General features: G+C 46.5%; 1 protein-coding gene across 3 annotated transcripts in view; it reads right to left on the bottom strand.

Moving 5' to 3' along the window:
- The window catches only part of LOC147888966 (Zinc finger C-x8-C-x5-C-x3-H type family protein), a 108477-nt gene that overhangs the window by 44713 nt on the left and 48964 nt on the right, over positions 1-14800 (bottom strand). For all 3 annotated transcript variants that reach the window (XM_087392141.1, XM_087392140.1, XM_087392142.1), the window contains exons 3-4: positions 13482-13560; positions 12928-13087 (exon numbers count right to left, since the gene is read on the bottom strand). In XM_087392141.1, coding sequence (XP_087248267.1) covers positions 12928-13087; positions 13482-13560 — 239 coding nt within the window. The remainder of the gene's footprint in view (positions 1-12927; positions 13088-13481; positions 13561-14800) is intronic.

Raw genomic sequence — 14800 nt, 5'->3', positions numbered from 1 at the left:
TAATGGCCGAGCGAAGGATCATGAGGGACTATGCACTCAATTCATTGCATATGGGATTAACCTCCTAGCCCCGATTTTAACCAAGCTATTTAATAAAGCTGTTTGCTTGGGGACCATCAACACTATCTCACCCATCCACAAGGCAGGGGATCCCATGAACCCGGAGAACTACAGGACCATTATGATTGGACATGTCATGTCCAAGATTTATGCATCAATACTTGATTCTGAGGTCAGCAGATTTACGGAGTGTCGAGGACTTAGAGCAACGGGACAGGCCGGTTTCAGGCTGGATCATGGGACCATGGACCACATCTTGCGCTCAGATGTATCATGGAGGCGAGGGCACAAAAGCAGAGGGTTTACTGTTGCTTTGTGGATTTCCGCAAGGCATTTGACACCGTTCCGAGAGCCCACCTCATACGATGCCTACAGGATTTGGGTTACGACCAGAAGATCATTTGGGCTGTCATGGCACTTTATGAGCGAGTTTCAGGTAGAGTCCGAACAGGATCTGGATGGACAGACGAGATCATGAGCACTATCGGGGTCAAACAAGGGTGCCTATTATCACCTACCTTGTTTGGCCTCTACATCGACGAGCTCGAGACAGTGATGCAGACACAAGGTAGGGTAGGTTGCTCTCTCGCAAGCACGCTGATCCGGATATTACTTTACATAGATGACGTGGCTCTCTTGTCTTCCTTAACAGAGGGGCTCAAGAGACACCTTGACGCACTACAGTCCTTTTATGAGTCTCATGATTTGAAGGTCAACTTGGGTAAAACCAAGGTTATGATCTTCAATACATCTTGAGCCATCATGCATGATGAGCATTTCGCATTTGATGGGTCCCCTATTGAGATAGTTTCATCATACACTTATTTGGGGGTCGTCTTTTCCGGACCCATCTTCACCATGAGACCCGTGATGCAAGCGCGCCTGAGCAAAGGATATGCTTCATTGGCTAGACTAGAGAGACAGTGCTTCCGCTCTCACTTTCAGGATCCACGGACCAAAGGGTTGCTTTTTGACACCTTGGTCCGCCCAATAGGGATGTATGGCAATCCATGCTAGGGGCCAGACTTGTCGGATACAGAGTGGGATAGGGTGGAGCGGCTACAAGTTCTCATGTTATCATGGATGATCCGTGGTAAGCCATCCGTCCCTCACCAGATCATTCGGACGGAGTTTGGGTCACCCCCATTACAACTAGATGCTGCATTTCAGGTCATTACGTATCTATACCGAGTCAAGGAGTATGGGGATTACACATCCGGGCGTAGCAGGATACCATGGCTAGCATTGTCCTCTTCTATGGCACTTGCAGCAAGGGGAGATCAGAGGTGCTGGTATGCACGCACAAAGAGATGGTTTGCAGGACTAGGGCTCCACATGGAAAGACTACCTCCTTTCCAGTACAGCGTGGATGCTCCTTTCTCTCCCCTCCTATCAAACGAGGTCAACCAGGTTATCCGTGAGGATCTACTACAGCTACACACATTCCGAACTTGGTTGGGCCCGAGTAATCTTCCAGTGAAGTTGGGCTTCTACAGAGATCACTTCTTACATATCACAACGGAGGGTTTCATTGATCCACCAAGATACACGCAGATTCACCTACCCCACTCGCTGAGGATATCCCTTGGGCAGTTCCGGGTCTCTTCACACAGACTTCATATCGAGAGCGGAAGAGAAGAGCGGCTACCCAAGGAGAGGCGCATATGCACAATGTGTGACATGAAGGAGGTTGAGACAGCGGAGCATTTCATCTTTAGGTGTCCTGTTTACTATGAGATTTCTACTGCCCCTTCAGAGATAGTTATGGGGTTTTGGCCCATTTCCTCTCCTACCTAGACCAGCGATGTTTGGCTGGTTTCATTCATGAGGTGCTCAAACACCGCAATAGGATACTCTGGGCACGGAGATAGGAGCAGACTTCTCCCTCGACTGTTACCTCTCAGAGCTCTATCACGGAGTTCTTTCAGCCAGATCACATAGACCCCCACGAGGCAAGACCTCAATCTGACCGTGACCCAGAGCCTGTGACCCGCCAGCTCAAATAGAGGGTTGACTCACAGAGCATACTTGGGGACATCCCCTCCTTGTTTCGGGTCGGAGTCCGACTGAGGAGGGTCACAGTGGCCGTAGTTAGACGCAGTGTCACCAAAAAACACGTTACGGGACACCGAAACGCGAAGAAACGTTTCTTAGAAACGCCCGAAACGACCATTTAGGGCGAAACGCCTGGCTGTCAAAATTTCGCTACAACAAGTTTATTTACAAATTTGGCCGCCGTTTCTGTTTTTTGGCTCCTCTCCCGCGCTGCTCTATTGCTTGCCTTGCTCCTAGTGCCTACCATCTACTCTACCCTCTACTCTACTCTCTACTCTCCTCTACTGTCTACTCTCTACTCTACCCTCTACCCTCTACCCTCTACTCTACTCTACTCTTCCCTCTACTCTAGTCTCTACCCTCTACTCTCCTCTACCCTCTACTCTCCTCTAGCCTCTACCCTCTACTCTAGAGTCTACCCTCTACTCTAGAGTCTAGAGTCTACCCTCTACGGTCTACCCTCTACAATCTACTCTACTCTACTCTCTACTCCCATACCATGGCCTCAAGACGTGCTGGTGGACCGAGTGGAAGCACAAGACGGGATGTATGGCAGGATACCGTTTTTATAAAGAGGTACGACACATCTAGCACGAGGAGGTCAGTATGCAAGTTTTGTGGTGACACTTTGACGAGATCTGCCCCTCGAGTTCGAGCACATTTTTTATGGATCGGAGGCTAAGGTAAGAGTGCTTGCCATGCCATTCCAGAGGGGATCTTCTTGGCATATGGAGGTACCCCATCCAAATTTGCTGAGATTCGATCCCTCCTCCATCCCGTGATCACAGATCAAGTTCTTCAAGCTAATGTGTTGGTTGAGCAGCAGAAGTTGGACATAGAGGCAACCGTCACTCTCACATCATCCCAGTCAGATTCCGGGAAAGTGGAGTGTTCTCACTCACAGCATGAGGGGCACGGGTATACTCCATCTACATCGACATCACAAGTGCATGGGAGTGCCTCTACTCAGCCTCTACATGGCACCACTCCATCGGCATTCGTATCAGTTGGGCTGTCCGCTATGCCATCAGCCCCTCCACATCCCCCTGCAAAGAGGCCGCGTGGTCCAGCAACTATCACTCCGAGAGTTACTCCTATACAGGCTACTTGGGCACCACGCCTGAAGCAAGAGGCTGAAATTGCAGAGGAGCAGTTTTTCTACGCTTGCAATATTCCCTTCAATGTTGCAAGGACTCCTGCCTACAAGAAGTTTTATCATGCACTTGTAGCTGTTGGTAGAGCAAGAGCATCATCCCTTGCACCTGCTAGTTCTGAGACTCTCCGCACCACACGTTTGAAGAAGCAGGTGGGATTAATTAAGAAAGACATGGAGGGACTCAAGGAAGCTTGGAGTCGGTATGGATGCACCATCGTCTCCGAAGAATGGAGTGACACGAAGAGGAGACATATGATTAATATCTTGGTCACTAGTTGTGTGGGAAGCATATTCTTGAGGGTGGTTGATGCTTCAAATGCCGGCCTTTACATCACCGGAGAGTGGATATGGGGTCATATTGAGGCAGCCATCAAGGAGATTGGTGAGGACAATGTGGTGCAAGTCATCACCGATAATGGCTCCAACTACAAGAGAATGGGAAGTCTTCTTGAGGAGAAGTATCCCAAGATAGTATGGACACCTTGTGCCTCACACTCTCTTGATTTGATGATGGAGGATATTGGAAAGCTGCCTTGGGTGTCTAGTGTGGTCGAAAAAGCAATGCAGCTAGTGACTTATATCACTCGTAAGCCACATGCACTGGCCCTATTCAAAAGGGAGTGTAAGTGGGAGCTTGTGAGACCCTCAAAGACATGCTTTGGCTACATCTTCCTGGTTCTTAGCAAGTATGATTCATGAATCACGATTCAATTTTCATCATTCAAGAATCAATTCCTCAAATTATTCATTGTTTAAATTTGTTTAAACTTTATCATTCGTAGGCTGGTTAAGACCAAAGAGAGCCTTTGTCGCATGATGACAAGTTCAGATTGACTAGATTGGAGTGACTCGAGATTGCCTGCTGGACAATAAGTTTTGGCAGGAAGCCCTTTGCATTCAGATGTTCATAGAGCCCTTGTACTCCGTGCTTCAACTCTTTGACCATGAGGGTTGTACTATGGGCTTGCTATACGAGTTCATGCTGAAGCTTTGAAAAGCAACGAAGGATTATCCTATTGAGATCCTCAACCAAAGCACGTACATATAAGTTGAAACTTGTAAGTTTAATACTCAGTTCTCCTAGCTCTAGCCTCTAACTTGATTCCTTTTGGTAAATTTTCAGAATGGATGACATATTAGGAATTTGGAGCAAGAGATGGCATTGGTTTCATAGGCCAATCCACATTGTTGCACATATACTCCATCCCTTGTGGAAGGAGTCTGTTAAATGGAATGATCGGGTGCTTGTGAACGGATGGACCCTATACTTGGAGAAAGTATGTGACTCATCGGTCCAGAATAGGTGAGGTAGCATGGCATATAAGTTTGCAGCCTGCTCACTACTAAGTGCTTTCTATTATCATTTATGATTTATGATTTATCTAATTATTTATATTGTCTTCTTCTGTATTGCAAATTGCAATAGCATTGAAAAGGACATAGTGAAGTTCCGCAACGACATGGGTCATTTCTCCCGTGCAATTGCAAAGGAAAGAGACAACAGGCTGTTGGCTCTTACTTGGTGGGAGAAATTTGGGATTTTGAATCCCTCATTGCAAAACTTAGCTCTCCGCATCCTCTCGCAAGATTGCACATCAGGTCCAGCTGAGAGGATATGGAGCATATGTGCAGACATACACACCAGGAAGAGAAACAAGTTCGTTCTAACTTCTTATAGTTCTTATTTATAGGCTATAGCTTCAAGCTTGTAACATTTTGAAAAACAATTCTTAAGTCGTGAGAATTGACTTCTTTATGCTTTGTAAACTATGTCAAGTTGAGCGTGGAGCAGCTCACTAGGTTGGTATATGTCAATGCCAACCTACGTCTACTTGAGAAGCACAGGTCTGCAGATGGTACCAGTAGCATCGAGTGGAAGCCCAAGCAAGTCAATCCTGACAAGATCAAGCTAAAACCTGTCGACATGTCCATCATCCATCATAGTCGAGAAAATGACGATGCTTACTAGTTCCTGCGACAAGATATGCTTTGATTCCAACATCAGACACGTTCGATGGCTCGAGCTCGTGCACCACAAGTACGTGATGCTGCTGTTGCAGAGGATACAGGGACACCTCAGATTCGTGGTTATCAACGTCGAGCATGAGCCTCACGAGGGGAATCACAGGTATCTCTTCTTCCATCGTCATCCTAAGGACGTTAAGGCAAAGATGAGCCAGAGGAGGAGGAGGAGGCATTCGTAGACAGTGCGGACTCAGATCAGTTGCGAGCCCCCTGCTTGGTTCGAGGGTGGCACTTCCTCTTCCTCCACAGAGGATGCAGATCCATCTGCTAATTCCAGTGCTAATGATGACAGTGATGAGGCAGCAAATCTTCGAGAGGGTAGCGGTCCCTAGCTCTAGAGAGTCAAGACTAGAGTGTACTGTCTAGTTGTTAGCAACTGGCTTGCAGGCGACAAGCTTTGATTATGTATACAATTTACACCATACAGTTACCAGTATATCATTATGGCATGTTACATGTATGATGTAAACAGTAATACATAATACATTTTGTTATATTTTGAATCTTGAATCTTGAATCTTGAAATTTGATTCTGAAATTATTAAAGAAACAGAGAAAAATTTTATTAGAGTCTTCGGAAGACCGATGGGTCTATGAGACTGAAAGAAAACAAACAAATCATAGTAGGGGTGGAGCTACTGAAACGAGCATCATCACCCATGCTGAATCCTAAGTCTGATCATACATAATCAAATACATCTGAATGTAACAATGAAAAGAAACGGACTGGAGCGGAGCGGAATCCTCCGTATGTCATGTCCTCCTGGCTGGTGCATAGCCGATGATGGGACGCTGGTGCCTGTCAAGGGGTGCCATGCGTCTCGGTCTCCTGGACGAGGCTCGACGCAAGACCAGATCCACCGTGACTCCCGTAGGACGTATCCCGGGTCTAAACAATGACGGGAGGTCCCCCACAGTGATCTGTGTGTCCCCTCGATGTCTCGTGTGTCGTGCTGCGATCGTCGGATCAGGGTCTCTGTCACGTCGGCGGCTAGAGACTGGACGATCAATATCACTCGATGGGAAGAACTCTCTGATCCTGCTCTAAGAGGTGTCTGATGATGTGGCCAAGCCCCGTCGCCTGAGTAAGTACTCTCTATGTCGGACTCCCTCGTGAATGAAGGCCGCGAGGCATCTCTGATCTGGGTAGGCGAGGAATCTGGAAAGGAGTTCGGAGCCGTCTTTGAAGAGGCAGTGGTAGCGACCTCGGATCTCGTAGTACACTGGGCACCTGAAAATAAAATGCTCCTCCGACTCGACCTCCTGACAGTCGCACAATATGCATAAGCGATGCTCCCTAGGAATCCCCTCTGCTCTGCCGCTCTCTATGCGAAGGCGGTGTGATGATACCTGAAACTGTCCGATGGAGATCCGTAGTGAGTGAGGCATATGAAGCTCAGTGTACCCCGGTGGTGTGATGAATCCCTCCTCCGAAATGCGAAGACAGTAATCTCTGTAGAAACTCAGCTTCACTGGAAGCTCCCTCGGCTCCAACCAGGTCCTAAAGGTGTGTAGCTGCAGGAGATCCTCTCGAATGACCTGGTTGGCATGTGGCCCAATCGGGATGGTGGGTGGGAGTACCAGGGGGGCATCTAAACTGTATTGAAAAGGACGTATCCTATCGACGTGGGACCCTAGTCTCACAAACCATCTGTGAGTCCGTGCATACTAGCATCGCTCGTCTCCCCCTGCTGCCAACCTCATGGAGCAATCGAGAGCCAACCATGGCAACCTCTGTCTTCCTGATGTGCAGTCCCCATATGATCTAACCCGGTGTAGATATGTGATGGTCTGAAAGGCTGCATCTAGTTGGAGTGGAGAAGCACCAAACTCGGCCTGAATGATGTGATGTGGTATAGATCGTTTCCCCCGAATCATCCGTGAGAGCATGAGGATCTGCAAGCGCTCCACCCGTGTCCACTCTATCTCTGACATGTCAGGCCCCCAACAAGGGCTGCCATACATACCGGCTGGTCGGACCAAGGAGTCGAAGAGAAGAGCCTTGGTCCAAGGGTCCTGGAAGTGAGAGTGAAAGCGCTGTCTCTCTAGCCGAGCCAGTGAGGTGTATCCCCTGCTCAGTCTGGCCTGCATCGCTGGTCTCATCGTGAAGATCGGACCGGAGAAGATGACTCCCAAGTAAGTGTATGAGAATATGATCTCAACTGGTGACCCACCCAAAGTAAAAGTAAACTATTTCCGTTGCACGTTTGCTCGAGAGGTGTTAAAGATCCTGACCTTGGTCTTGCCAAGGTTGACCTCCCAATCATGCGATAAACAAAAAGCCTGCAGTGCATCCAGGTGTCGCTGGAGCCCCTCGGGTGTGGACGACAAGAGTGCCACGTCATCTGCATAAAGAAGAATCCTGATGATGATCCTGGCAAGTGAGCAACCGGTCCCTCCGAACGTCCCCATGAAAGTCTCAAGCTCATTGATGTAGAGGCCAAACAGGGTCGGTGATAAGGGACAACCCTGTTTGACCCCTATGGTACTCAGGATCTCATCTGTCCAACCTACGCCTGTACGAAGTCGGCCTGAGACTCTCTCATACAGTGCCATGACTACCCACATGATCTCTTGATCAAATCTCAGTGTCTGTAGGCGTGTGATAAGACGAGCTCGAGGTACTGTGTCAAAGGCTTTGCGGAAATCCACAAAGCAACAGTATACCCTCTCCTTCCGTGATCTAGTCTCGCCTGAAACCGGCCTGACCCTCTGCTCTGAGCCCTCTCATCTCTGCGAACAGGCCGACCGATGCATCCAATATAGCTGCATCGATCTTCAACATCACATGTCCAATCATGATAGTCCTGTAGTTACTCGGGTCCATGGGATCCCCTACCTTGTGGATGGGGGTGATGGTGTTGAGTATCCAAGTGCGGGGGAAGCCAAGGCAAACAACGTCATTGAATAGCTTTGCTAGGATCGGGGCTAACGTGTCGATCCCATATGCGATTATGAAGTATATATAACTTCTATAAATTATAGTATTTTTAGGCGTTTCTAGACGAAACGCCTGTAAAAATCTAGAAACATTTCTAGAAACGTTTCTTGCGACACTGGTTAGACGCAGAGCTACGACCAGGAGACGTACCAGGACTGCACCCTTGAGGGGGCGACAGCGTTCTATTGCTGACCTCATGTCTCCACTTCCATAGCCTTATCCATCTTGATGTCCTACTAATGATGATGATGATGATGGTGGTGGCTATGATGATGCCGACGATGATGCTGAGATTGATATATATAGTCAAGATATGACTATGTTGTACTTAGTACTGCCATTTTGCTTTTTTTTGCATTCTGCATTGGTGTGGATGCTCGCTTAGTAGCTCCACTACCACAGCTCATTGTATCAGGTTTTTCACAATCTCATAGACCCATCGGTCTTCCGAAGACTTTAATAAACTTTCTTTCTTTCTCAGCACACTACGGCCCAAGACAACAGTCGGGCTGGACCCCCCTAAAGAAGGTCTTTATTCATGCGAGATAATCAGAATACAAAATCAGCGTAGAGCTGTGTTACAAAAATTCAAAACGTGAATGATTTTACAAATAGCTCAAGGCTCATTCATTTGGCAATATGCCGAGTGTCAAAATCTAATCTACTTTCTTAATAACATGCCACTAGGGGCAACTCTAGAGTCTTCGAAGCACTTGGTCACGCGACTAATCTTCGAAGCGCTCGTCTAGCCCCATATTGCTTGATTCTTCAATCTTTCTTAGTACCTTCGACTATTAACTAAAGCGCACAACCATGGCACCCATTAATGGTCAGTGCTTTGCGTGCAAATAATAATCTGCGGACTAATCCTAGTCATTGGGGGCGTCCCCACCAAGCAAACATGTGAACAAAACATAGAACACAATTCTTAGTAAACCGAGGTCAACCCTCTTGGTCGTAATTAAGGGGCTTGACCATCAATCAAAGCGCCTTAATTATGGCCAAGTCTCTCCAACCGAAGTTGGCACACCTTGGTTAACAAAGTTAACCCTCTTGGCATAAGCCAAGTCTCGTTGACAAAAGTCAACACTCTCTGACCGAAGTCAACGCTTTGATTCCTTGGTTAACCGTGGTTAACTATCTTGGCCGAAGCCAAATCTTCCTAACCGAGGTTAAGTATCTTTGACCGAAGTCAATAATTTGACCAAATGAAAGTAACTCTTTGAACATAATTAAAATAAAAGAACAACTCATTAATTATGATCAATAAATGGTCGACTTATGCTTTGACTTTGGAATATTTACAGCTTGGTGACAAAGACCACAATAAACCATGCATACTGACGGATGTCAATAGTCTATCACAGGCTTTATGCTGCCGTACAAGCTTGATGGTACCAACTATGCCATGTGGTCATACATAGTGTGCACCACTTGTTGGTATCCAAGAATTTCTGGGGTATTGTAACTAGATCAGAGACTAGATCTGTCTCTCAGTACAAACATCTACTGCCACCGCACCTTCTATTGCCACTTCCGGTTCATCTACCACTGGGATCAAAGGGATGCACAGGCACGTGCCTTGATTGCAATGTCTAGCAAGAGGGTTGTTATACCTCACATTCGGTTTGACAAGACAGCCAAGGCAGCATGGGACACTTTGGCCAATCTATATCAGATTCGAGATGAGGCCAGGGTTGCCTTTTGGCTGAAGAGGACAGCATGGATGCATCTCACACACGTCAAGGACTTTAGAGAGCAGCTCATCAAAGTTGATGAGATTATACCAGATTCTCAGGTAGTGTACACCACATCGGATGGCATACCTGATTCATACCAGCGCTTTGCTACGACATTGAGGTTAGTGGCCATGGGTAACCCCAACCACTACACCTTCATCACCTTGTTTCCCTACTCTTGTGGGAGGAGCCGAGTCGTCAAAACTGGGCTGCTTCCATTAATGCAAACCAACCTTTGCCACAGATCACAAAGGCAAAGGCAAAGGGGGAAAGAATTTCAGCCAAAAGAAAGCCTCCTTCTGGTGCTGCTTGCAGCTCCTAGCACAAAGCGGGGGCCTAGGAGCAGTCCTTTGGCCCTTGGGGGCAGTGCGCCTGTCGTGCACAGGTTCCAGCAACAAAAGGCAGCCTAGACGGTGCCTTTGGCTGCTTCTAGCAGCCCAGGTCGGGGCTGCACACAGCAGCCTAGGTGGACAGGTGTGGCAGATCGCGGGACAGCAGTAAGCCGTCACGTGGTAGCTGGCGGTGCAGTGCGCCGCAACAGCAGGCTGGGATTGGGAGGGTGGCTGAGGGGGCAGGGCTGAGAGAGAGAGAGAGAGAGAGGATTTGCAGATGCAATTCGCTGCCAAACAGGTGCACAAGAATCTGTTGCAGATATCGATACAGTCTACAAGCTAGTCCGCAACCTCTGTGGGGTTGATCTGCAGGTTTGGGTAGCAGTTTATGGGCTGTTTAATGTCTTGTAGGCTGTACAGTCTTTAATAACCTAGGCCCTTTGCTTTTAGAAAGCAGGTCCTAAAGCTACCCAAAATCAGCCTGGTAAGCTCTCCCAAAAGCTCACAAAAGCCATTTGCTTTTCTGCTTTCAAGAGGTTTCACCCTATGCCAAAATGCATCAGGCTGACACAAAGAATCGTGATTGTTGCAGCTCCTGTCAGGTAGGATTGCCTACAATCACACCACCTGTATGAGCACTGGTATGCAGCACCTTAGTCAGCGATCAAGTACTGCTGCAGCTGCCAGCAAAAAATAATAACCCCATACCAGTAAATGACGTGCAGCAGGTCTGCATCTACTGTGCATAACTGCAGCAATTGATTCGCCTAAATAGACACCTACAGGGGTTCCAACCAGTTTGCTGCCCCCTACAAGCCACATATTTCAGTGAATTTATTAGCAGTATACCAGTCTGATTTCAAACAAACCAGCACTAAAAGCTCACTCCAATTCATTCACCAAAAACCTAGTGCAGCGCCAACCCCCCCCCTGCAGGACCTTGAACCCCCTGGGGGTTTGCATACAGAGACCAAACTTCTACACTCCATAAATCGCAACAGTTCCTACCTCATCACACAACAGCAGCTTGCAAAAGAACCTTGCACAGATGAAACTCATACCTGACACCTTGCAGTTGCATACCTTGCAATCATGCCTTTGTCCTGAGGGTTTGCATACACAGATTGCTGCGAGCCAAACTTCTACACTCCATAAATCACAACAGTTCCTACCTCATCACACAACAGCAGCTTGCAAAAGCACCTTTGATCAAACTCATACCTGGCACCTTTGATACCACTTGTAAAGTCCCCTCTACAATTTTAACCTAAACACAGTGTAAAACAACAATCAGCATACAAAAGGCTAAACTCACCTCCCAGCCACCCCTGAGCTTGTGGGCTAGAGATCAAACTCCCACAAGCCCATGCCTATAGCTCTGGGATCTCATACCACTAAAACCCGTTCCCAAGGAAGCTTTTGCACAGCATCTCATGATCCACCATGTAGAAGGCAGCAGTCTAGGCTCAAAATCTAAACCAGACATGTGTACCGGCCTGCTAAAAGTAGCCCACTAGCCCTTTGCTAATGTTCAAGTCCTCTAGCCCCACCTTAGCCTACTTCCTTTAATCCCAGGGGCCCCTAACCTGGATGTATTAAGTCGAGGATTAGCAACTAGGTACATAACACTCCCGCTCCTGTTCTGCTTCCGTTCCTCTTCCCCTCCTCTCATCACAGCCGCTCCTCCCTACTTAATGCCTCTCCCACTCCTCTTTCACTTCTGCTCCTCTCCCATTCTCTGCTCAACTCCTCTTCCACTCAGTCCCCCCCCCACCTTCTGTAGCCCTTAGTGCCATAGGCTCTTTATCTCCCTCCTCCCTAGAGTAAAGTTTTGGATTCAGAGGATCTCCCACCCAATCCAAGGATTAGGACAGCTGGGGTGTCAGGAGAGAAGAGGCACAACACGAACCCTCAAGGACAACAGCAACAAGAACAAGGATTTACGAGGAAGAGCTCCACACTGGCAGCCCTAAACACTCCTGCTCCTTTTCCAAAGACATACGCCAGGTTATTTTCTGAACTCTATGCAAAATGCAGAAGGAAGTAAAAGAGCTCACTCCCAACCACTCCACCACAAGACTTAATCAAGGAAGAGAAGCTTGGAAGGACGGCAAATGGCCTGTCTAGATATATGGCAAAGCACTTATCCGGGACTTCCAGCCTAGACCCAATGACTCTCAATCTTAAACAGTTGTAATAGAAATCTTCCTTTCATTCTTGAATTTGTCACTGCCAAGTAGCAAAATTTTGGAATGCCATATAATAGGAGCTTCATGCACTCCAACAGAGATGCTATACACACATTCCCACCTGAAACTCTTTATGTAATGGCTACTTTATAGGTCCCATAGATCAATTTGGTCTTTTGTGGATGTTAATATACCTGTCTTTCTTTCTTTCTCTACATGCATACATGTGTACGTATGTATGTATATATGGGTATTCATGTAAACACACACATACATGTCGATAAACAATATGCACATGTGTGTGAACGCACCGCACGCATGTCTCACATTTCTTGGGATAATTGCTTTCTTGTTCAGAAATCAACACAAACCTTGAGCAAAAATAATTAACAGTAGCAATCTAGCAAGCCATTTAAAAGTGAAAAACAACCTCCACGTCAAGTGTGTCTTTGGGATCCGGAGAATATGATTTCATAGCTTTTCGAGGACTTTCATCAACCCAAGTATTTGCATCTTCCATGTCTGCAGAGAGATCACTGAGGTGTGCATCTGGACCATCAAGGCGCTGTCTCTTTTTATCATTGTGGTCACTGCAATACCAATGCGTAAAGAATGAAATAGTGGCCAAAACGATATTATGAGTAAACACATATCTAGTCTACTTACTCTAAAGTAAACCAATGATCAAAAGTTACACAACATCACTATTATAGAGTGATTCATCTTGATTGGCTGGTACAAATTAGTTCACCTGGCATGTGCACCTTTTGAATAGGAAAACAAATGAAACCATCTGAACACATCGACATTTGTAATATGTGCAGAGCTATTAAAGCTTACGATGTTGATAAACCTAAGAACCACTCTGCCAATTTCTGAGATGATAACCTTTCAAAAAAAGAATTGAAAGTTTATGCTTTCATGTTACTGCACGACAATTGATTTTGGAACTACCGAGCATCAAGAAACAGCAAGGGACAAAACCTTTTATGAAGCCCAGCTTTGAAAGGAGAAGCTGATCTGCTTGACCGACCTTTAGCAGGAGACCTTGAATGACTGTGACCTACATTAAACAGCAGTATCAGACCTTTGGTTTGCATTTAGGAAATTTCTTATGCCCCACATTAAGAATCTGTGCCCATAAAGAGCATCAAGAATTAAGGTACAAAATAACAATAATAAAATGCATTAATCAACTTGTGAGTTGGTCCAAAAACATCCTAGATGGTACATCCAATTTATTACAGCGGTTATATCCTTGATAGCATGCAATCATTTAAGATGTTCATGCAACAAGCATCGAAAATTTTATTTCCTTTGCCCCTATGTTTGCAGAAAGCTATGCATATGACACATCTGCTGCTGTCCAAGTTCATAACTTTAAAGTTTAGAGAAAATATTGTAACTATGAGATCACCATAAAACCAGCTTTCAAAACATGAGACATACAGAAATGTAAACTGCTTTAGCATTGTCTTGCCACAAGAAACCAGATTTGTTTGGAGTTGCACCAGAAGGTCAGAGCAGGTCAGATCCAAAAGGTGCTGCAGGAGATCTCCCACAGATTTGGGACTGGTTTGAGCCACAGGCAAAGACCCAGAAATAGCCAGGAACAGGCATGGATGGAAATGGGCCAGTGGCAGGTTGCCACATGGCCAGGTCGGGCAGGAAAGTCTGCTGAAAAGAACTCCAGACTGGGTCCGTCCAGTCTGTAGAAGAGTCAGCTGTTCAAGGGGGCAGCAGGAAGGTGTGGTTGTTCAAGGGAGCAGCAGAAAGGTGTGGTTGCAGAGTTCCATCAGGAGGCCCACACAAGCTCTAGGAGAGCAACACAGGCTGAGTGTTTTGAAGGTGCCACGAGACCATTTTTGGGAGCCACAAGGGTCCACATCAACTCATCACCTTGCTAATAGAGGGTGGTACACTATGCCTATCTTTTGTATATGATTTGGTCCATCTTGGGCAAATATGTATTGATGTTTCTACTCTCTCTTGAGCATTGTTCATTTACTGTCTGCATTAGTATACAGTAAGGAAGAAATTGGATTTGAATTTACCAGTGTGTGATATCTAGGCACCATACTCTTTGGTTAGCCTCATCAATCATTTTCTAAACCCTCATCCTCTCCAAAAAATACCCTCTCTTCTTTACATATATACCCCAATCCTTTTAAACACCAAACCTTTGTGACTTTAAAGAAAATGATTATTCCAGGGAATTCGAAGTCGCGAAGATTAAAGATCCAGATTTGGTGGATTGACTTTGAAGAGCAGGATCGAAAAATCAAAATGGTGTGTCAATTGGA

Source organism: Dipteris shenzhenensis, chromosome 21 (genome assembly GCF_047967505.1).
Source record: "Dipteris shenzhenensis isolate YYH24624 ecotype China chromosome 21, Dip_SZ_1.0, whole genome shotgun sequence".
Taxonomy (NCBI): Eukaryota; Viridiplantae; Streptophyta; class Polypodiopsida; order Gleicheniales; family Dipteridaceae; genus Dipteris; species Dipteris shenzhenensis.
Note: the sequence above shows the minus strand (reverse complement) of the source record. Positions and strands in the feature narration are given on the sequence as shown.